Source organism: Arachis ipaensis, chromosome B7 (assembly GCF_059453495.1).
Source record: "Arachis ipaensis isolate K30076 ecotype BB chromosome B7, ASM5945349v1, whole genome shotgun sequence".
NCBI classification, from domain to species: domain Eukaryota; kingdom Viridiplantae; phylum Streptophyta; class Magnoliopsida; order Fabales; family Fabaceae; genus Arachis; species Arachis ipaensis.
This window is the reverse complement of record NC_142442.1, coordinates 139,243,235-139,265,258: the sequence shown is the minus strand read 5'-3', so window position 1 is coordinate 139,265,258 and position 22,024 is coordinate 139,243,235. Positions and strand designations below refer to the sequence as shown.

Here is a 22,024-nt window from a genome sequence, read left to right as displayed (position 1 = left end):
TTTATTATAGAATTAATTAATAAGATCTATTCAAATATCTAAATTAAAATGATAAGATAATATACAAAAATTATTTAAGTTGGTGTTTATTTTAGTAATTTTTTATCTAAAAGTAATTTTGAGTAGTATAATCTAAACAACATTTATTTTACTATAATTCATTTTGATGCAAAGATTGCCAAACATAAGTCATCTTAACACAAACCTACTTTTCATCAAAATTAAGTTTGCAAAATCAATTTTATTCAAACTCCCGTTTGTACACTGTAATCCAAACACACCCTAAAATTACAATTATCAATCCAATGAACATAAAGGTCATTAGCATTCTTGCAAATCTCACTTCTGCTTCCAAACTCCCCATTCTCCATGCAATGTTTACTTTCCACTCATCATGATTGCTCTCTACTTTCGCATTAATTTCTGTATCTCCATTTTCTCCATCATATTCATCTTCATCAACCCACTTGAAGAAGTTGCAATGGCTGTCCTTCTATAGAAATTTAAGGAATCCTACGGTTGAAAACCCCCACAACTAGTAAGAATATTGAAGATAAAGAAATTTATGAGGATAACTCGTTCCTATCTTGGACATGTATGGAACAATCTATCTGGGTTCTCTAAAGTTCTAGATTTCTTAATCGTCTTCAATCCATAATGACATATAAGGTCTTCATTCTTCCTCTTTCTTCGCATAAACGAGCTAGACCCATAGCTACCAACTGAGTGACAGGAGACCCATCCACGACGACCTCTGTTTCCACCACCCATCATGCCGGCAAGCTCCAATATAGGTCTCTGAACCTCTGCAACTGCACTCAACGTACGGAGACATATATACACTATGATGGGATTAGAGTTATTAGTTAGGGATTAATTTTACGAAATTTCATAAAGTAGTCGTGCTGGCAGACAACTAGGATGGATGGGGTCTGCTGACATGGATCCTAACATGCTATGTCAACTTTCGTTAACGGCGTTAACGAGAGAATTGACGAAAAGACTAACGTGATTTATTAAAACTCTTTCGAGAATGATTTTTAAAAAAAATCTTTCGAGATCAAATTAAAATTCGCGTGATTTTTTAGAGATTATTTTAACTATTTACTTATTTAATTATAAAAAAAATTATACTTTAAATTGATTTCTAAAGTATACAATTGTGGTCGGTTGATTTTTCTATCTACTACATAATAACAAATGACATAAATTTAATTTATCAATACGATTTTTTGAAGACTATTTTAATAATTAATCTATATTATCTATTATGTAATTATCTATTATGTAATCCGTGACAAAACCATGGATTAGTATTGGCTTCTGCAGAGCAAGGTTAGTTAACCCTTTATTATCTTCTAATATAAAAAAATAATATAAATATGTATTTGGTTTTTATGTTTTATTTTAAAAAAATATTTTATACCGTATACAATTACTTCTATTTTTTTATAACTATTTATACGATGAGCCGATGAATATAAATTTTCATGTGAAGTTGTTAGATAAAAATTATTAAATAATAATTTTATTAAATATGTCAAATCATTTAATAGTTCTTAACTAACCACTTTACACGAAGAGTCTTCCTTTATATACATCAAAATTAAAATTTTAAAATAAAAAAAGAAAGTTTTAACTTTTAAGACACACCAGAAAAAAAGGGAATAATTGAGAAGAGAAGAGAAGTGTGTATAACATAGGGGTGAGTGCAGAGGATTGCACCACAGACCAAGTGTAACCGACTCAGCTGCTGTTGATGAAATTCACGGCGATCGACAACGACGACGACTCGCTCTTCTTCTTCTTCTGCAATGGACTCTGTTCCTTTCCACGATGGCAACATCCACCATATTCTCGAAACCCGATACCTTCACTCTCGCCAAGTATCATCCTTCTTCTTTTTCTATTATTTTCCTTTCGAAGGGTTTACTACTTCGCGATTCCTACTTTTTTAATATCTTGAAATAATTACCGAAATGTTTTCTTGTTTTTTATTAGGATGTTAATCATAGGTTGCAGACACACTCCTCGTTGATTCGCAGGCTTACTCAGGAGAGAGAGTTAGAGGTTGGTAAGATGCTTTATATTCATATTATCACTTTCATACGATGAATTAGAAAGTTCATGTTTGATCACTTTTGTATTTCTTTTCTTTTGTTTTTTGAGTATTTGAAAGTAAGGAGTATGTAGCTGTGTTGTTCTTCTGTTCTTGTAGGATTATTGTATTCTGGAAAATTTGTGACATGTGCATATCGGTAAAAGAAAGTGAAAAGAAATTAGTGTATTGCTATATAGGGTTTTTAAATAGTGATTGTGTGATTGCTCGCGCATTGCAGTGTGACTCCTTTTATTTATTTTTGGAGTTAACAACACTGCTATACTGTGGTACTGTATCATGAGTTTGTTACTACACTGGCATTAGCATATTCATCCTTTTTTGCCTATTATGACCCTGGGAATTATTTGAATGTTCTCTTGTGTATCTGTTCTTTATGTTATCTTCTTGAACCAGGTAGGAAGTAGATATCAGGTTCTTAAGAATGCTGCCATTTCTCACACATGATTGGAATATAGATTGTCTTCCAGCGTTTAGCTGTTTGCTTCATTTGCCATGTGACGTACCCTCACATTCATTGTTATATTTTTACTGAGTATCCGCTTGCTATGATTTGAGCAGGGCCACCTTGGCTGTGTCAATGCTGTGGCTTGGAATTCCAGAGGCTCATTATTGATATCTGGATCAGATGATACACGGGTATGGCAACTTTAATCTTAAAAAAACTGTAATCTATATTAGCAGCTAAGTGGTAGTTCTGATGTAAAAACAGATAAAAAGATGCTGAGCAAGATCTTATATAGGAGATACTTCTTCTTTTTAATCGCCCCCCCACTCCCCTGCCCCCCGCCCGCTGCGGGAATCTATGTCTATAATAATATAAGAGAAATAAGCTTAAGGGTTTCAAGTCCGCGAAACTATTGCGTGTGCCTGTTCCACGAATATATTTCTCCCGTGTGAAAATTCATCTCCATTTGGAATTAAGATGGAATTTCTTCTTCCTTGGCTAAATGGGCTTTTTGCCTTCCACATGATCAACATCTCTTCTGCATATTGTGCTTGTGCATGCTTTCATTTCCCTTAACAAGTAGACTGGTTGATCAGGAGGGAGGGAGGACACTGTACTAAGAATAATACTTGGATTTTATAATCTAATTGTCTTTCTTCTCGTGCAATAGCTTATCTTTCTATCTATATTTAGCTACTCTTATCTCTTCAATAAAAATATAAAATTCATATTCCATAAAAGTTACGATTTACATCTTATATTTTAAAGACCGGACTTGTTTGACGAGTTCAATCTTAAAATATATGAAAAGAGAGTGATAGAGCAAATTATTCCAGTTCTTTCTTTATATGGGCTTTTAGAGTAGCAAAAGGCACTGAATTGTGTGTAATATTTCCAGATCAATATTTGGAACTATGCTGATCGGAAACTTCTACATTCGATTGACACTGGTCATACTGCAAATATTTTCTGTACAAAGTTTATACCAGAAACTTCTGATGAGATTGTAGTCTCGGGAGCTGGAGATGCTGAAGTAATTCCATGATTCATTCAATAGTTTTAAGTGGCTTGTGCAAATTTAGTCATCTATCATAATATATTTTTCCGTTTGGCAGGTCCGATTATTTAATTTGTCTCACTTAAATGGATCTGCTGAAAATGCCATTGCTCCATCAGCACTTTACCAATGCCACACAAGGAGAGTCAAGAAGTTGGCTGTGAGTCATGTGGACCAAGACAATTTTAAATTGAAATAGTTTCACAACATAATTTACATGGGAGTATCTGATTTTATTTGCATCCTATTATCTGTAAGGCTTCATTGTTATATATTCATTTTGTGTAGGTTGAAAATGGAAACCCTAACATGGTATGGAGTGCTAGTGAAGATGGGACCTTGAGGCAGCATGATTTTCGAGAGGGAACATCTTGTCCGCCAGCAGGATCTTCGCACCAAGAGTGTAGAAGTGTTCTAGTAAGTGGTTTAACTTCTTGTAATTCCTCCTGCTTGTCAGTTTTGAACTCAAGTGTTTCTCTAGCAATATTTGCGTACTTTTCAAACCATCGCATGTTGCAATAATTATTGTTGTTAATAAATCCTACATTAGTGCACATGTGAAACCTTTATTACTGAGGCATATCAAGGGAGATCAATAGGATGAAATTCACATATGGCTCTATGGCAGGCGCTTATGAGTTGCATACTTGATGACATGATCTCACATGGTTATCTTAATATTCTTAAAATTACATGCCTTGCATACCAAAAGCAGTTAGGGTCAAATCTTTCTATGATATAGTTATTAGAATTTCTCACTGGAAGTTTGTTAGGAAAACCATGTTGTTTTCAAAAGCTAGAATCCGTGGCATATTTTATTTATTATTTTCATGTTTAATACGGAACCCCAGCTCGACTTACGGAGTGGAGCCAAAAGGTCACTTGCTGATCCTCCTAAACAAGTTCTAGCCCTAAAATCTTGTGATATCAGCTCAACTAGACCACATCTGCTCCTTGTTGGAGGAAGGTAAATATTCTTTTATGTTGCTACATGTTATTTATTTCCCTTCATAACTTTTTTAATACATATTACATATTGATATTAAATTCTCTATTTTGTTCAGTGATGCTTTTGCTCGCTTGTATGATCGGAGGATGCTACCACCTTTGAGCTCCTGTCGGAAAAGAATGTCACCACCACCTTGTGTCAATTATTTCTGTCCAATGCATCTTTCTGATCGTGTTAGTTCTGTGTTTTTTGATCTATTATATCTGCTTTTGATCAATTATTGCAAGTTCTTTTTCCTCATAAAAATGAATTCTCAATGGGGATATAGATATATTTTAAGGTTCCTGTCAAAGATATGTTTTGGTTTGGAATATGAAATTCAGATGTTGAAGGGTTCAATGAATGCAATATTCCTGCATCATTGGGTATGTCTTCCTGTTTGTAGGGATTGGTAGTGGCTGTATTATTATGTTGAATTCCTGCCATTTGGCATGCTGATCATATTTCAAGATGGCAGCAGTACATACTCTGTTTTTTTTTTTTTTTGGGTCTTTACAACACAACACACCCACGTTTTACACACCCTACATGGGTTCCTTTTTCCATTACTGGCTAAAGCCAGATTCGAACCTGGATGTGGCTGTTTGGGGGGGCATACGATATGCCACTTGAACCAAGCCTCCAACTGCAGTCCATGCTCTTGAATAACTTCTTTGGATTCCATTGCAAAGCCAACATCCTCTGCAGTTTTGAGCTTGCTTAGATCTTGTGGGGAGGTGGCAGCAATTGGGCATGACAAAAGTCTCAAATGCGGTTATGGTGGTAGTGGTCATGTAGATTTGGCACCGACTGTGGAATGGCAGGGATGGTAGAGGTAATGGTGTGTTGTTGATTTTGTAGAGGGTTTTGGGAAAAATTCCTAGCAATGTCCAACATTGACATGGCTACGGTGGAAAAAAATTCTGATAGTAGTAGTAATATCCTAAGAATGTCTACATCAAACCTAAGTAGTGTTTAATGTGCCGTACTAAAAAATAGGTGATCTGTATTGTGAACCTTTAATTCTGCATATCAAATTCCATGTGTTATGACTTACTGTGGTCTCTATTACTCAACAATTTCCCCTTAGGATATTATGCACATGTAACTCTTACTGGAACTTCAAGCCAACCATTGTTGCACTCAAATTGGGTCTTGGTTCTTTCAGGGACATCCAAGCTTGCACTTAACTCATGTTACATTTGGTCCTGATGGAGATGAGGTTCTCCTTAGCTATAGTGGAGAGCATGTTTACTTGATGAATGTTAATCATGGTAAAGCATTTTAAATTGAACCATGTCTTGTTTAGTTGTTTATATCACACTAGTATTACTGTGATGTGATTTTTATCGTATTTTGTTTGATTGGATTGTTGGGTACTTGCATCAATAGTAGCAACAATAATAAGTAACCAAGGCTTTTTTTATATTACATTATCCTAAATGGTGATTTATAATTTTGGATATTTCGATATGCATCTTGAACACGACCAAGATCCAGTTTTATCTATATGATGGGATGTTATGCTGTGGCTTGAATAATTTAGCAGTCCAAAACTGTGGGACAAGGCTTTGTTGTTACTGTTGTAATCATCATTTAGTATCAAGTCTTCATTGATGAACAATAAATCACATTATTGTCTAGGTGCGGGTATGGTATGGATTTGGGTGTTATCAAAGATCTATTCATAAGCTTTTATTTGGGTCAACAAGATCTATTCATAACCTTCCTTTTTGATCAACAAGATCTATTCATAACCATATAGATATAATATGTTAATAACATCTATTCTGTTTGTTGTTTATTACCATGTTATATAAACTACACTACTTATTGAAGTCATACTCATTCATGTACCATGCAGCTGGATTGAATGACATGCAATATACTTCAGGAGATGTATCAAAACTAATGACATATTCTCCAACAATTAATGGAATGGAATTGCAACCTTCTATATCCAGTGTTTTCCCAAATGGATTTTCAATAAAAAAGAATGTTGCTGCAAAGGTATGCACTTTTTTTTCTCTCTCGATTTTTTATTGTATTTTATATTATTCTATAAACTATTATGCTTTTGTTGCCGATCTGTGGTGAATCTAGCGATATAATTCTCTGGTTTGGCATTGACTAACTGGGTTTTATAGATTGACTACTGCAGGAAACTAATAAAATACGCTGAAAAGACCTTGAATGATGGTCCTTATTATGGAATTGAGGCATGTAATGAAGTTTTGAATTGCTACAGTCTTACTATTGGGCCTGCACTAAAATATGAATGCCTGTGTATTCGAGCTGCACTATTGCTTAAGGTTCTTCCCACTATATATATATATATATATATTTTTTTTTTTTTTTCATTTAGTATCCTTGTTAGTCCAATATTTTAAAGTTAACATCAGTTTGGAATTGATAAGTCTAACACTTTTTATTATGATTCTTTCTGTCAAATTATCGTCAATGTCCATTATGTTATTCCAAGCTGATCTTGCTTATTTTTTCTGCCTTGACTAATGAAGGGTGGGATGTTTCTTCTCATTCTGAAAATAAATGAATTAGGAATAAAAATCTTACCATCTAAGTTCCTAAGCATCAATGCAGATCACCATTGATTTGTCTCTTGGATATGCAAATTGGCAGAACGTTTGAAGCTGCAAAGTAGTAATTATTTGTCAAAAGGATAAAATTGATATAGAAATTTAAATATTAAACTGATATCAATTTTCTCCCCATGGTTGATGTTAACTTCAAGATGTTATGATTAAGGAGGATATTTTTTTTCCCTCTCCCCCCCCCCCCCAAAACATAAAAAAAAAATTTCTTCTCCCTTTTTCTTTATCATGTTTTAAAACTTTGATGCTTATCTAGAGGAAGTGGAAAAATGATGCTCACATGGCCATAAGGGACTGCTGTGCTGCTAGGAAAATTGATAACTACGACTACAAAGCACTTTACTATATGTCAGATGCATTGTCACAGGTAATTCTGGGTTGTATAATCTTCACTTTTAGCATAATAGTTCAGTTGACAGGCTAGTTTGATGTTCAGTTAGACAATCTCAAGTGAACTGTTAATAAGGCTTTCAAGGAAATCCAAAAGCAAACAAGTAATCAAAGATTAGGCATCTGAAAATTTTGATGCACTGAAAATTAGGTCATTTCTGTGCTTGGTAAGATTGACTATATAGTGCTAGTGCTACAATAAGCTTTAGTTGAATGAAATTTTAGATTTGAGTGTACATTTTCTCCTAAGTTATTTGCCAACTCTTGTTGATAGAACTCATCTTTTTGGATCTATGAATTAATTAATTTATATGTTAATGTTATGTTGCAGTTAGGAAGGCACAAAGAAGCATTGGATTTTGCTGTTGCTGCTCAGCTGTTGGCCCCATCCATACCTGAAGTTGCAGAAAGAGTAGAGAAAGCTAAGAAGGACATTTCTTCAGGTGGGCATAAGTTGGTTTCATGTGTGGATCATAGGCTGTATTTGGTTCTGAGAACAGAACAAGACAAGACACAAAAATTAGACACATAAAAATTAGAGTTCTTGTATTTTGTTTGGTGATAAACTAGAACAAATTATAAAAGTCCAATTTATTCTCATTTTTTTCATTCAAAAAATTTGGGAAGAAAAATATAATAATAAAAACTACAATTATGAAATAGTAATAAGAATAATGAAAGAAAAAAATAAAAAATAAGTTGTACTTCTTGTTAGTGTTTCTGTGTCCTTTCTGTTAGGATGACACAAAATACATTAATTCAATGTCTCTGGACACAATGTCTCTGTTCATGTTTCATCTGCCAAACACGATTTTTTGTCTCTGTGTCCGTGTCTCAGTGTTCTGTGCCTGTAAACAAACGCAGCCTATAGTTATTTGGAGGAGGGTAGCCCAGAGTGGTTGATCTATGAGGCCATGATGGTTGCTATTTTGAAATGCATCTTGACATATTGCCATTGTGGCTGCCAAGTGATCCACTCCTGCTATGCCACTATAATATCACTATAGGGTGAATTGAAATTTGATTATAAAAATGTTTTAATGAATCCAGTGAGTGGCCCTTTTCTTAAGAGGTTTGTGCACCATGGAAGTAACTGAAACAAACAATCCACCTTTTTCTCATTGAAACCATTGATGTTAGACTTTTAATGTTACTATATCGCCAAAATCCCTAAGATTCAACGCAAAAATTATCTTTTTTATGTTGAGGGAGTTAAATGGTGTTTCTTTTTATGGTTTTATGATTATCTAAATGGTTTGTTACTTAACCAGCCGAGGCAGAGAAAAATAACAAGACAAATGATGGAGGATCAAGATTCGATAGTCGAGGTGGGAGAATTTTGTCATTAAGTGACATACTCTATCGTTCGGAGGCTAACAGTGATGCTTCCCAAGATGGTCCAAGATCAGAGAGGGATGACTCTGATTATGATGAGGAGTTGGAGTTGGACTTTGAAACATCAATGTCTGGTGATGAGGGACATGATGTTGAGTCCAATATTCTTCATGGGAGTTTAAACCTTAGAATTCACCGAAGGGGCGACTCCAGAGAAAGCACTGGTGCGAATGGCACCGTTGAATCACCTTCGTCCTCATCACAGAATGACAAAGCTTATCAGGTTTACATTTGTCGGCCTTTTTTATTCATATTATTGCGTTCTCGTTAATCTGTATCTTAGATAATAATTTTCTTTCTTCTAATTCTATTTTGTGTTGACAATGGTTTCCTTTTTATTTTCCATTCACTTTGTTGTGATGCAGTCTGAAGCAGCTATTGACATGAATCAAAGATTTATTGGCCATTGCAATGTTGGAACTGATATAAAACAGGCCAGTTTTCTTGGTCAAAGAGGTAAATGACTTTCTGTTCTCGTGATTTTATATAAACTTTTGAATCGTATGAGACAAACACCACATGTAGAGAAGCAAGCGCTTTCATCTATTAGTCTCGGTCAATCTCCAACGAAACTATATGTACCAGAAAGAATTATCTTCAAACAATGTCAGCAGTCAGCACCAGTGGTTCATGTGTGTTAAGAAACATATTGCTCGCCCTTAAAAAGAGATGAAATTATATTTATTTTTAGTTGTTTCCCTTACTTCGTATGATAATACATTCTTTAGGAATGGAAAGCAATGATTTATACCAGCATAATCAATTCTAGTTTTCTTAAATAACAGTTAGTCCATGATAGGCACAATATTTTCTTGTATCTTCATTTGCAGGTGAGTTTGTTGCTAGTGGAAGTGATGATGGCAGATGGTTTATCTGGGAAAAGCGAACTGGTAGACTCATAAAAATGCTGAACGGTGATGAATCTGGTAACCATTGTTTTCTCCATGGTTTCCAGTATTAGCAGCCCCCCCCCCCCCTTCTTTTCTCTCTCTCTCTCTCTCTCTCTGGTTTCCTGAGGATTTTGTTTCTACTCTGCAGTTGTAAATTGTGTACAATGCCATCCATTTGATTTTGTTGTGGCAACAAGTGGAATTGATAGCACAATAAAGGTGAGAAGGTTGACTCGATGTTGCTGGTGTGTTTTGGTAGAATGGAAACCTCCTTAAGAAATATTGTAGCGTTTTTTGTTTTCTTTTTTCTTTTCAATAAGAATGAAAGCTTTTGGTTCGAATAGAATATTTCTGAATCTTTCTGGTAATTTGGTTATGCATTATTTGCAGTTATGGACTCCAAGTGCCCCTGTTCCATCTGCCGTAGCTGGTGGTGCAGCGGGACCAGAGACTGCTGATGTATTGGTTGCTATGGAGAGCAATCAACAAAAGTTATCCCGTGGTCGTGATTCCATTCTGTAAGGCTCTTGAACCCAGCATAGCATAACATATCATTTGTGGTAATGCCGGCTAGAATAATGGTCATGTTTTGGGAAGCATAATGGCTTGTAACCTGTTAGGAACACCCCCCAACAAAAAAATAAAAAATAAAATAAAATGAAAGGGGGGATGGGTCCTGTATTTCTTTGTTATATTGCGGCATTCAAGTACATAGGTATCTCCATTAGTGCTTCCGGAAGTGATCCACTGTTTTTGATATGTTTGATTATATCGTCGGGATTTCTGCAGGCCCTTTGAGCTTTTGGAGCCATTTAGAATGCATGAGTTTCCCGAAGGATCCCTGCGCCTGCGTCCTTTTGAATGTGCCCAGAGCTAAACATACACTAATCCTCACATGCTGGTAAATTTTCTCTCTTGCCCAAGTCAATGTTCACGTATTGCATAAGTTAATCTCTGTAGAAGCCTTGTTGCAAGCTATTTGAAACACAAAATAAGTTAATCCGAGTACATACTGGATTGGTATATTTTCTCCACAAATTGAACCATTTCTGGGTTTTTATCTTGTGAAACCATTATTTATTATCAAAGTATTGATCTCTGTAAGTTCACTTTCTCTATTCTGCACAGTTTTTCATGTCCTATTTCTTATCTTGTATACCTGAAGTTTTTAATGTATTGAATGTTATTCGAAACTTAGAAATCGTGCCTTTTCAATATCTTGAAAATGCCCTAAAAACATAACCAAAAGAAACAACTCGTTAGAATCTAAGAATGGACAGCTTTGACTGTGGCTGATCCTTAGTCTTGCTAAATGGAAAAAAAATGGTACATACCAAAGTATTTTAAAACATAAGGCCCTTCCAACTACTAATTATGTAGCATTTTTCATGTTTGTATTATTGCAGGTACCGTATCCTGAAGTTGCATGAGTCTTGGATTAATCAGTGATGTGTGAAATTAACAATAATGGGAAGCTATTATCCGTGTGGTAGTAGAATTGACCAAGGAACGCTTTTCAATGACAAGCGAAATAAGTTGCAACATTTACCTCCTTGGTTTATTTCCCAAGACTTCGTGATTTTTGAGAATTTTTTTGTACAAATTTAGTGGTCGTCTCACGGAGAGAAATGTTAGGTGACTGATATTTCTTTCTTGCATTTGCTTTGCATTTGAGCCAACATTAGTCAAACTTTTCATTTTCTTCCATTAAAAGTGTTGGCTCTTTACTTCTTTAGTATTCCTTGTAATATAATATGTATAGTAAAAGGTGATACCTAAATTGAAATATGCTGAGGTTTATTAAATTTATTTGTACAGTAAATGTTCCAGACTTATTTCTTGATTGTTAAGAGGATTCGATTCAATTCCTATAGGAATACTACATGATGATTTTAGGTTTTTCGCCATCCTCGGGTATTGAGGTCTTACTATTTAATGATTAAGGAAGAAGACCAATTTCATTTTTTATGTAAGGCTTAATCTTAAAAGAGAAAATATAGGGAATCAATTATAGTATAAATTAATTCAGTTAATTTTTTTTTTGTTTCTAATTTTGAAATTTCAGAAAATAGTAGTGAGTTGTTTTATTTTATTTTATTTTTTAATGTAACTAGTATGTTTTTTAACTAATGGGCTATAATTGATTATATCTCAAGTTAGATCCCTTGCAGAATTTTTCTCATAGTTAGATTTAGTATCCAACATAACTTAAAAAAATAAAAAATTTACTGATCAAGTTTCAAAAGTTTTAGGTATAAAATTGTATTAAATGAATAAAAGCTTGAAATACATTTATCATTATGAATTTGGTTTTATGGAAAGTTGCAGAAAATTTTTTTATTAACAACGTAATAAAATTAAATATTATTAACTAACCGTTGTATTGATCTGCCGTGTTTTTGGTCAGGGACTAACCAATGTATTGTTGACCATCCAACACTATAGTGGGCTTCGGCCAAAAAACAGTTGGGGACTACGGCTTTAGGGCCAACATTATTCTTTTTAACTGTTGATCCACCCCAAGACCAAAAACAAAAACTGTTGATCCACCTTATGAAACCCGAAACAAAAAGAAAATACTGTAAATAGTTAAATACCACAGCACATTCAGGAATACACACAATATATAACCACAGCACAAATAAAATTTAGTCTAGTTATTCCATTAGAAGATATTCAGAGACACACTAGAAAATTTGCAGCTGAGTTTTGGCATCAATGGAGAATTTGTTGGCTTCCCATTAAGTTACACCAGGGTTTGAAACCTGGATTTAACACACGAAATGGAATATAGGAACTCATAATAGAGTGTATGTGTGTGCATAGTTTAAGGGAAAAAAAAAACATTAGAAAATTTTATTAGAGTTACCTGATCTAGGGTTGTAAAAAGTTTATAAAATAGAGAAAATTGTTCTAAATGACCGTTAGGAAGATTTAATTATTAAAAAAGACCTTTAATACTAAAATTATTAAAAAGGACCAAATTTTTTTATAATATTTAAGAAGAAGAACTAACTTTCTTTATAAGAAAACAAATATATCTTTAATTATTTTATTTATTTATTTTTTATAATTTTTATGTTGATAAATTTTATTTCTCTTAAAATTTTAGTAATTTTTATTAATTATATATTTATTTTTTATTTTGTGATTTTTACCCAACGAAAAAAAAGTCAAAAGATCAGAAAAGTAAATAAATAATAAAAATTAATAAAATTTTAGAAAAAATAAAAATTGTTAATATAAAAATTATAAAAAATAAATAAAAAATTAAAAATATATTTGTCTCTTTATAAAAAAATTTGATCGTTGTTAATAATTTTAATATTAAAGATCTTTTTTAATAATTAAATCTCCCTAACAGTCTTTTAAGATAATTTTTCCAATAAAATATTAGCAATAGTTTGGTATGTACCGTGAAAGATGTAAAATGTCTTAACATATGCATGCATGGCGATAGATATAGCAATAATTGCTTAGGTTAGGTTCTTTTATTATTATCTAATACTACCATGCACTCTCGTTCTCCTGAAGTTCCAACATGATTTTTCTTCATCATTCACCCTCGTGTGTGATTTTCAGTTAGCTTAAAAATTTTTCTCTCTCCATCATTGTTCAAAATCCATTAGTCCATTACCAATTTTGCCCATCAAATATGATTTTGCATTATATCAAATTGAAATGATTGTTACTTTGCTTCCATTGTTTTTATCTCCAAATGTACTAATTAAATAATATTATCTACGCTTAATTTTCAAAGACAGAATTTAGATTTTCTTCTTTCTTTCTTTCTTTAATTTTCTTTCTTTTTCAATGGAAGAAATATTAATATACCACTAAAATAATATCCTTTACTAGCGTGTAACTTGAGGGATTTGCCGGAGATATAGTAAGATGATTAATAAAGACATTATTATATTACTAGTATTATACTATTATTAACTACATATTTTATCAAAAATTTCAACGTAACTTATTGAGATTTTTTTAAAAAATAAAATAAAAAAAATCATTAATTCTCCAAACAAGATTTTTGAACTTTGATTTCTAGAATACGATTTTTTTTTTTTGTATTAAGGTGCGGCAAACTCCATATAAATGATGGAGTTCGCCGCACCCCTGGCGAATCCTAGGTTGAGTTCGACAGAGTATATAAACGTGGGGCCATTCTCATTTGTCGCTTTCCTTCCAAATTTCTCATCCAAATTCACTTTGTTTCTCCTTCAATTGTGATAGTCAGATTCTTCTGTACGAGATTTTCTGTCTTTCGACGTTCGTAAAGTTCATTATCCACGACATCGTCAGTTTTAGGTCAGTAAATAATATGTTGGGTTAAGTTCGATTTTGGTCCCTAACGTAGGGGTCGAAAATTTGTTTCGTCCCCAACTTCTTTTTTGCTACAAAATGGTCTCCAAAGTTTCAGTTTATTTTAAAATCGTCCTTTTTACCAATTTTATTTTTTTTATTACCAAATTACCCCTCATTAAAAAAATATAAAATAAAATAAATATAAAATAAATAAAAAAGAAAGAAAGAAAGGGATACAGAGAGAATGGGGGGGAGAAACAAGGGGGTGGGGGCACGAGAAACGGGGAGGGAGGGAGGGGGGAGGGAAGGGAAGAAGGGGGAAGGGAAGCCGCCGTCCCGCCACCGCAATCCCGCCGTCTCGCCGTCGTCGCCGCTGCCTCTTTCCTGTCCAGATCAACCGCGACCCTTTTCCCTCCTTCTCTTCTTCCCTGTCTCGGATCTCCTCGAACCAGAGCTCACCGCCGGCGAGCCTCTCCTGCTTCACCATGGCGCAGCAACGTGGAGCCTCCTCTGTTTCACCACCTCCAGCGAACCTCCCTGCTTTCCCTATGAAAGAGGAAAGGGGAAGGGATCACGAGGGGGAAGGGGGAAGGGGGAGGGGGGGAGAGGAGGGAACCGCCGTCGTACTGGGTTCGTCGCTGCCGTTGAGCCACCGTCGCTAACCTCGAAGGGAGAGAGGGATGCGCGAGCTGAAGGATTTGCGTCCTCCACTGCCGCCGGTCCTCTCCCCTCACTGCTCGCTGTTGTTCTTCCTTACTCGCCGCTCTCCTTGCTGCTCTCCTCTCCGTTCATCACTGCTCCCCGCATCCTCTCCACAATCCTCTTCTTCTTCTTCTTCTTCTTCTTCTCTTCTTCTTCTTCTTCTTCTTCTTCTTCTTCTTCTTCTTCTTCTTCTTCTTCTTCTTCTTCTTCTTCTTCTTCTTCTTCTTCTTCTTCTTCTTCTTCTTCTTTGTGAACTGAATTTCTTATTTGTCTTACATAATCTAAATTTGTTGTGGAATTTGTTGTGGAATATATTCTGATTTGGAATATCTGATTTTTGTTGTGGAATTTCTTATTCTGATTTTTGTTGTGGAATTTTTTTTCTTGTGGAATATTGAGTTTGTCTATTGATGATATGAGTTTTGGATATGTTAATGTTGCTGCAATGTCATGCTATGTTGATTAGGTGAATTTCTGCTTCTGATTTGGCTTGAATTTGGAATTTTGATACTGCTTAGACCCATTGTTGTTCTTCTGCGTTTGTGCATCTGCTTCTGGTTAATGTTGAGGAAGAAGATGTGTGTTGAGGAAGAAGAGGGGAGGGAGGGGTATTTTCGTCCGACGGACGATTTTAAAACAAACTGAAACTTTGGGGACCATTTTGTATAAAAAAAAGTTGGGGACGAAACAAATTTTCAACCCCTACGTTAGGGACCAAAATCGAACTTAACCCTAATATGTTAGTTAGAGTTATTGTTTTCAGGTTAGTTAGAGTTACTGTTTACACGTTAGTTAAAGTTACTGTTTAGTGGTTATATGTTAGTTAGAGTTACAGATTTACTGTTTACGTGTTAGTAAGAGTTACTATCTAAATGTTATTTAGAGTTACTCTGCACTGTTTACATGTTAGTTAGAGTATATAACATGTTAGGTTTTTTATGTTATTGTTTTCAAGTACAATTGCTGTATATTATTTATAACATGTTAGTCATAATAGTTAGTTTAAGTTGTGAATTACACGGTAATTAGTAGAATAATTAGTTATTGATTAGGGTTGTTTAGGGTGTTAGTTGACGGCCTCATGTAGTTGGGTTAAAATTAGTAAGTTTATAAACTGATTAAGAAGTAAGGTAGACAATTAGTAGGTTTAAATATGTTTTTTAAGAATTTAGTTAATGTGAAAGGAACTGAAATCAGTATAATTTTATTTTTACTAGAGTGTGGTTAGATGGAGCAGCAATTATTGGGCTACGAGTATACACTTTACAATAGAATCAGGTTGAGCACATTGCTGGCAGACTTGATCAAGTGGTATATTTTTATTATTGTTGTTTATTGTACTGTAAATAATAAACATTGAATTTGTTATTTTATGTGTTCACCGTCCTTTTTTATTTTTTATTTCCGTGTGGTAGGCGCCTCGGATCTTGCGCACTAAATGGAATTTGATGAGACGGCCGCTGGAGTAGATTAGGCCAAATCTCAGACGAGCCGGGTTTGAGTATGTGGCGTATATGGTTGAGTTCAAGCATGACTGGCCATTGGCCTCGGCGTTTATAGATAGGTGGAGGCCTGAGTCCCACACATTTCATCTACCATGCGGAGAGATGACTATCACCCTGCAAGACGTGGCCTATCAGCTGGGACTCAGGATCGACGGTGATCCTGTTAGTGGATGCATAGGTGGTTGGGAGCAACACCATTAGGGACGGTCCATTGAGGACTTCTGCTAGTAGCTATTGGGTGTTGTTCATGGCCCAGATGACAGACAGTCACAGACCAAGTGGACTGTGAAGCTCACATGGTTCCACAACACGGTATGCAGAGAGCTAGAGCAGGACGCCACTGAGGAGCGCCTGTTGAGGTACACGAGAGGGTATATCATGCAGTTGATCGGGGACGCCTTGTAACTGAAGTTCATTGTAAGACTCCTCCCAATCGCCGTATATTATAGCAATGACTTTCTGTTTTGCAAGCCAAACCTTTCTGTAGGACGCCTTGTAACTGAAGTGATTCTCCACACCTCCTTGCAGAACTCTGATGCTGATTGTTGGATCCGCTTTAGCCATTGGGAAAATATGTTGAACAATCACCTTTAAATCTAATATACGATGGTCTTGTCCCATCGATGTTTGCATGCAAGTATGAGGACCAATGTATCTACTAACTTCCCATTTTTCTTACTTTCGGTGATATAATATGAGAATACTCCAAGAACAATCGGGTTCGAACTGGATACACTGTACATTATACCTCAACTGGTCACTCTCCACTATTTTATACTTCGCGCCTCTACTAATGTTGTACCTCTTAATTGCCAACATGACTTCTTTCTTGTTTTGAAATTGTTGTCCAACCTCGAACTCATTGCTTGGATCGTCTTCAGGGCCTCCTTGGGTAAACGATCAATCCGAAATCATTGCATCGAGATTCAACTTGAAGAAGTGATCCAGCCGGTCATAGGGTCGAAAGATGGCAGGCTGTGTCAGAGCGATTTGTATTTCACCATAGTAGTTCATCTCTTTTTTCTCGTCACCATCATCAGAAATTTCTGTTGGTTCATCATCAGCATCGTCTCCGTCATTGGGGTTAACTTCATACATCCATCATCGGATCCCTGATAGCAGAACCCTCATGACTTTCAACATCATCATCCATTATGTCAGTATTACGAACTTTAACATTAGACCCCTCTTGACTACATTCAGGTGGCATATTTAGATTGACCATCGTCCTTCTAATATTTCCTCTAACAGCTCTACTCAACGAAGAACACGAATAATTCTAATAGATGAACATTTGACCATCGATTGTGCCACGACCTTATAAGACGTACGTCCTCGTCGTCACATAACCGATACCTAATTCAAAACAACAGAAATATTTCTCACAACGTGGTCTAATAAACATACTATAAACAGAGCCAAGAAAACTGTGATATACCTTTTATAAAACAATCTGTCATCTACTTCGGTCGGATATCTGTAATAAATTTTTTTCACCCCTTTTGTCTGTTGTTATCCGACGGAATGCAATATCAGATTCTTCAACGCTGTTAGACTGTTGACTTCCGGTGTCATATAGGTAATTATCGGTTGCCCAGATCTAAAAACAATAGAACCTTCTTCATCATATATTATTTCACCATCATAATGAATGAATAACAATGGATTCATTGACATTGTAGAGAAAAAATGTTAAGAATGAGGATAAAAGTAGAGAATGAAATTGTGGTTTTGAGCTCCGTTCTTCATCAGGCATGCTTTTATTTTGGAAACTCAACCTAGAATTCGCCGGGGGTGCGGTGAACTCCATAATTTATATAGAGTTCGCCGGGGTGCGGCGAATTTGCCCTTAGTGCAAAAAAAAAAATCGTATTCTAAAAATTAAAGTTCAAAAATCTTGTTTGAAGAATTAATTATTTTTTTAAATTTTATTTTAGAAAAAAATCCTAACTTATTGAGGTTATTATAATGGTTTTTTTACTTAAAAAAATCTTTCATTTTTTATTTGGGTTAAAAATTAAAGATTTACGTTTTTAAGTATTATCGAATAATTTCACAAACATAGTTATTTTGCAGATTTCAACTGTTAAAATATATTAGAATCAATTAACTTTCATAAGAATTATTTAGCATATCTAAATATTTATTATAGAATATTACGTCTTTATTCTTTCAATTTTCTTAATACCTATAAATATTCTTTTATATTGTATCATTTCACACCATTTAAATAGACGCAAATACTTTTTTTATTGTTCTCTCTTACCTGTCTAACATGATATCAGAGTCATAGTATCCTCCTTAAAGAGGATAAGTTATTTTTCTTCTAGTGAAATCATCGTAATTTTTGCATTTTTCTTTTATGCCATTTTTCTTTACTTTTTGTCACTCCTTTATGCTTTTTTATTTCACCGATTAGCCTATTCTCTCCATCTTGTGTCTTTCCGAGTTTAATGAATCAAACACCACTGTCATCTACTGCTAACTTATTTTCGTAGAGAAAGCAAATATTTTTCATCATTCTCCGGCATTTACTATCTCTTCCCAGTTTGTCACTTTTCGCACAGTTCGCCATCTTTTTGGCAGTTCGTCTGTGTTTTTCTTGCGGCTGTTTTGTTTGCGCTTTCCTTCTGGCAGTTACATCTGTGGTTTCTTCCGTCATTTCCGTCTATGTTTACTTTTGGCGGTAGTTCCGTCTGGCTTCTTTCCTCCATTTCCATCTGCACCCGTTTCATCAGTTTATGTAGTTTTTTTCTTTATTTCGTTATTTTAAATAAGTTTTAAATTCAAGTTTGAGGAGAGTTGTTAGAATATATTAGAATTATTTAGTATATCTAAATATTTATTATAAGATATTACATCTTTATTATTTCGATTTTCTTAGCACCTAAAAATATCCTTCTATATTATATTATTTCACATACTTTAAATAATACACAATTACTTTTTTCATATTACTACTCTCTTGTTTCTAACACCGACTAAAAAATTCAAAAATAAATGCATATTTTGTGTGCTTTTGCCATTGATAATCGGGTGACAAACATTTTACACATATTTTGCATGTAGAGCCAATAAAATATGTTTAAATATTAATTAGCAAAATATGAATATTAACATTTCTTAATTCATTAACTTTAAAATATAAATATTAATAAAAAAATTTTATTTAAATAAAATAAAATATAAAAAATAAAAACAAAACTAATACGTGTTTAACCCGAATTGATCATTAATTTTTTTTTGTTTAGATAAAGAAATGCCTACTATTATGCCATCATAATTTGAAAGTATAATTAACATCCTTTCCCGGCATTTCCTTGCATGCATCTTTTCAAAATGGAGCAACAAAAGGTCAAAAGTGTCTACCAGCCAGTATTTGAATATGCATTACCCATATTGTGAAGTGTGAACGGGGTTTAATCAAATTTAAGCATATTTATTTACACAAAGGGTAAGATATCCATTTCCGTAATTTTCTCTTCTCTACCATAAATCAAGGTCCCACATGCTGATACATAGATATGCTTCTTCCTTCTAGAATAAAAAATCTATTCCCACTGTCACAAGCCAGATTGATTTAAATTCTTGCACCTAACCTCTTTCTATATGTATTTGCCAAGACCCATACGCGTCAGTTGTGTTATTTGGATACGAATTCTGATAGGTAAACAATAAAATATACAAATAACGTTTGAATAATAGATTATATTTTAAGTCTATTAAAACAAAAAATATTTTATTTTATTTATTTATTATAATTTTAGTCTTTTATTTTTTATTTTTTTTTATCGCAGCTGTTTTACTCTCTTTTTTTTATCGTGCTACCACTAATGTATCTTATCGTCACCATCACTATTTGAAGAAGTAACGCACCGCATTGCTGTTACACCTTCTTTTTTCAGATGTTACGTGGCCCTTGTGTTTTCTGCAATTGACGCCGCTGCTGCACCTTCTTCTCTCATGGAATTGGGGTACGATATCCTTTGGATGTAGGAACCAAGCAATTCAAGCCACGACTTCTTTCGGAGCAATAGCGTTGGAACCTCTCTCCTTTCTCAGTGGAAGGAAGCTTCTTGATGGCTTCCTCGTTATCCAAATACGATATATACTCGCTTCTGTTACGCGGGCTATCACTGCACGCCTTCTTCTCTCCTCTATAACGTCGTACTGTCGCTGAGTCAGAGGCCTTGTTCCGCCGCTGTTCCAATACTGCACCTCTGTTCTTACTTTTACGCCGATGCGTCGTGTCTTCGCCACTTATATCGCGTGCTGCTTTGCTTCATTCACCCAAATGGTATAACCCAAATAAATATCCACATCTTAGCGAAAAGAACCATCTGCATACATAGTAAAATGAATATCCAACTTAGTTGATGAAAAACAAGTAATAAGATAACAATTGCAGAGACACCGAAGTCGTGATACAACAACAACAACAACGATAGCACAGAATTGCAAGAGAACAGTTGTGACAAAATTAAAAAAAAAATCAAAATTATGATTAAATTTAATTAATTTAAATTTAATTTTTAAAATTAAAATTAACTTTTTTTTTTACATATTATTTATATTGTTTAAAAAAAAAACCGTTGTTTTCTATACTTAATTTGGATTGAGCTTATAATAAACTATTTAAGTATTTATTGATATTAAGATAATATGTAAGTTGACATGAAGCTTTATTACACGTTATCTATATAGATAATTATTTTTTGAGTCGTGATATACTCATATAGCTTCCTAATATAATGATTTATCTATTATTATTATTATTATTATTATTATTTTTGGAATGGTCGTGTATATGGCTGACAATATATATCCTATCTGCAGGTACTCAATTCCGACCAATTTGTTTGGGTAGGGTTGTCTATCATATTCGCTGCGAATAGGGTAGGGTAGGATACAAATTTGCCTGCGGGTAGGATAGGGTACAGGTTTAGGGTATACTCTACCCTACCCTACCCGTATCCTTAATATATTATATAATATATATAAAAGTTATGTATGTAGTGAAAAAAGTTAGTATTAAACTCACAATCTTTCTCGTATAAAAATTTGAAATAACCACTAAACTAGTTGATGATCATATTATTTGTAATTTTATGTTGGATTTTTTTAAGATTTTATTATTTTTAATTTTAATTTAAACTTAGTTTTTATTTTTTATTTTATTAATATGTATAAAATTTAGAATGGTTGAATTTTATATTTATTTAAAAATTTTTTATTTTTCTACAGATAGAGTCGGGTAGAATAGGATTTAGAACTTTAGGGTGTGGGTAGGGTTAGAGTTGAGAGATTCTCAACTCGCGAGTAAGATAGGATAAAATTTTTTAAAAATTTTAAATCCGTAAGTAAAGTTAGAGTAGAGTCCAAATTCTACGCTACCCTACCCATTATCAGCCCTATAATCATGCATGCGATTGGTGTGCAAAGGTCCAACTCATTACTGACAATGAGTTCCAATTTTTTGAGTGATCCAAACCGCAAATGGTCAAAAGCAGAGAGAAAGCTCCACTTATTGCTTCCCAAATTACACTTTGAAAAAAGAAAAGAAAGAGTAAACAAGAGATTCTCGTCCCACGTTTGAGTGTCTTGTATTGT

At 34.2% G+C, this 22,024-nt stretch overlaps 1 protein-coding gene across 1 annotated transcript; it reads left to right on the top strand.

Annotated features, from left to right (window-relative positions):
- Window positions 1-1,649: 1,649 nt before the first annotated feature.
- On the top strand, window positions 1,650-11,704 carry ASG2 (transducin family protein / WD-40 repeat family protein). The gene is made up of 20 exons (XM_016308196.3): window positions 1,650-1,886; window positions 2,002-2,070; window positions 2,681-2,758; window positions 3,466-3,600; window positions 3,683-3,784; window positions 3,913-4,041; window positions 4,476-4,591; window positions 4,689-4,806; window positions 5,781-5,886; window positions 6,477-6,622; window positions 6,760-6,924; window positions 7,481-7,591; window positions 7,946-8,057; window positions 8,886-9,232; window positions 9,375-9,465; window positions 9,840-9,935; window positions 10,048-10,118; window positions 10,290-10,417; window positions 10,689-10,800; window positions 11,306-11,704. The coding sequence occupies exons 1-19, from the start codon at window positions 1,815-1,817 to the stop codon at window positions 10,774-10,776; spliced, it is 2,280 nt and encodes a 759-aa protein (XP_016163682.1). The 5' UTR covers window positions 1,650-1,814; the 3' UTR covers window positions 10,777-10,800; window positions 11,306-11,704.
- The last annotated feature ends 10,320 nt before the right edge of the window (window positions 11,705-22,024 follow it).

Bases quoted from the DNA above. Each gene is read 5' to 3' on its own strand.
- ASG2 (XM_016308196.3), top strand. From the start codon at position 1,815: ATGGACTCTGTTCCTTTCCACGATGGCAACATCCACCATATTCTCGAA. The intron at 2,759-3,465 runs GTATGGCAACTT...TAATATTTCCAG, and splicing joins CTGGATCAGATGATACACGG to ATCAATATTTGGAACTATGC. The intron at 9,233-9,374 runs GTTTACATTTGT...GTTGTGATGCAG, and splicing joins AGAATGACAAAGCTTATCAG to TCTGAAGCAGCTATTGACAT.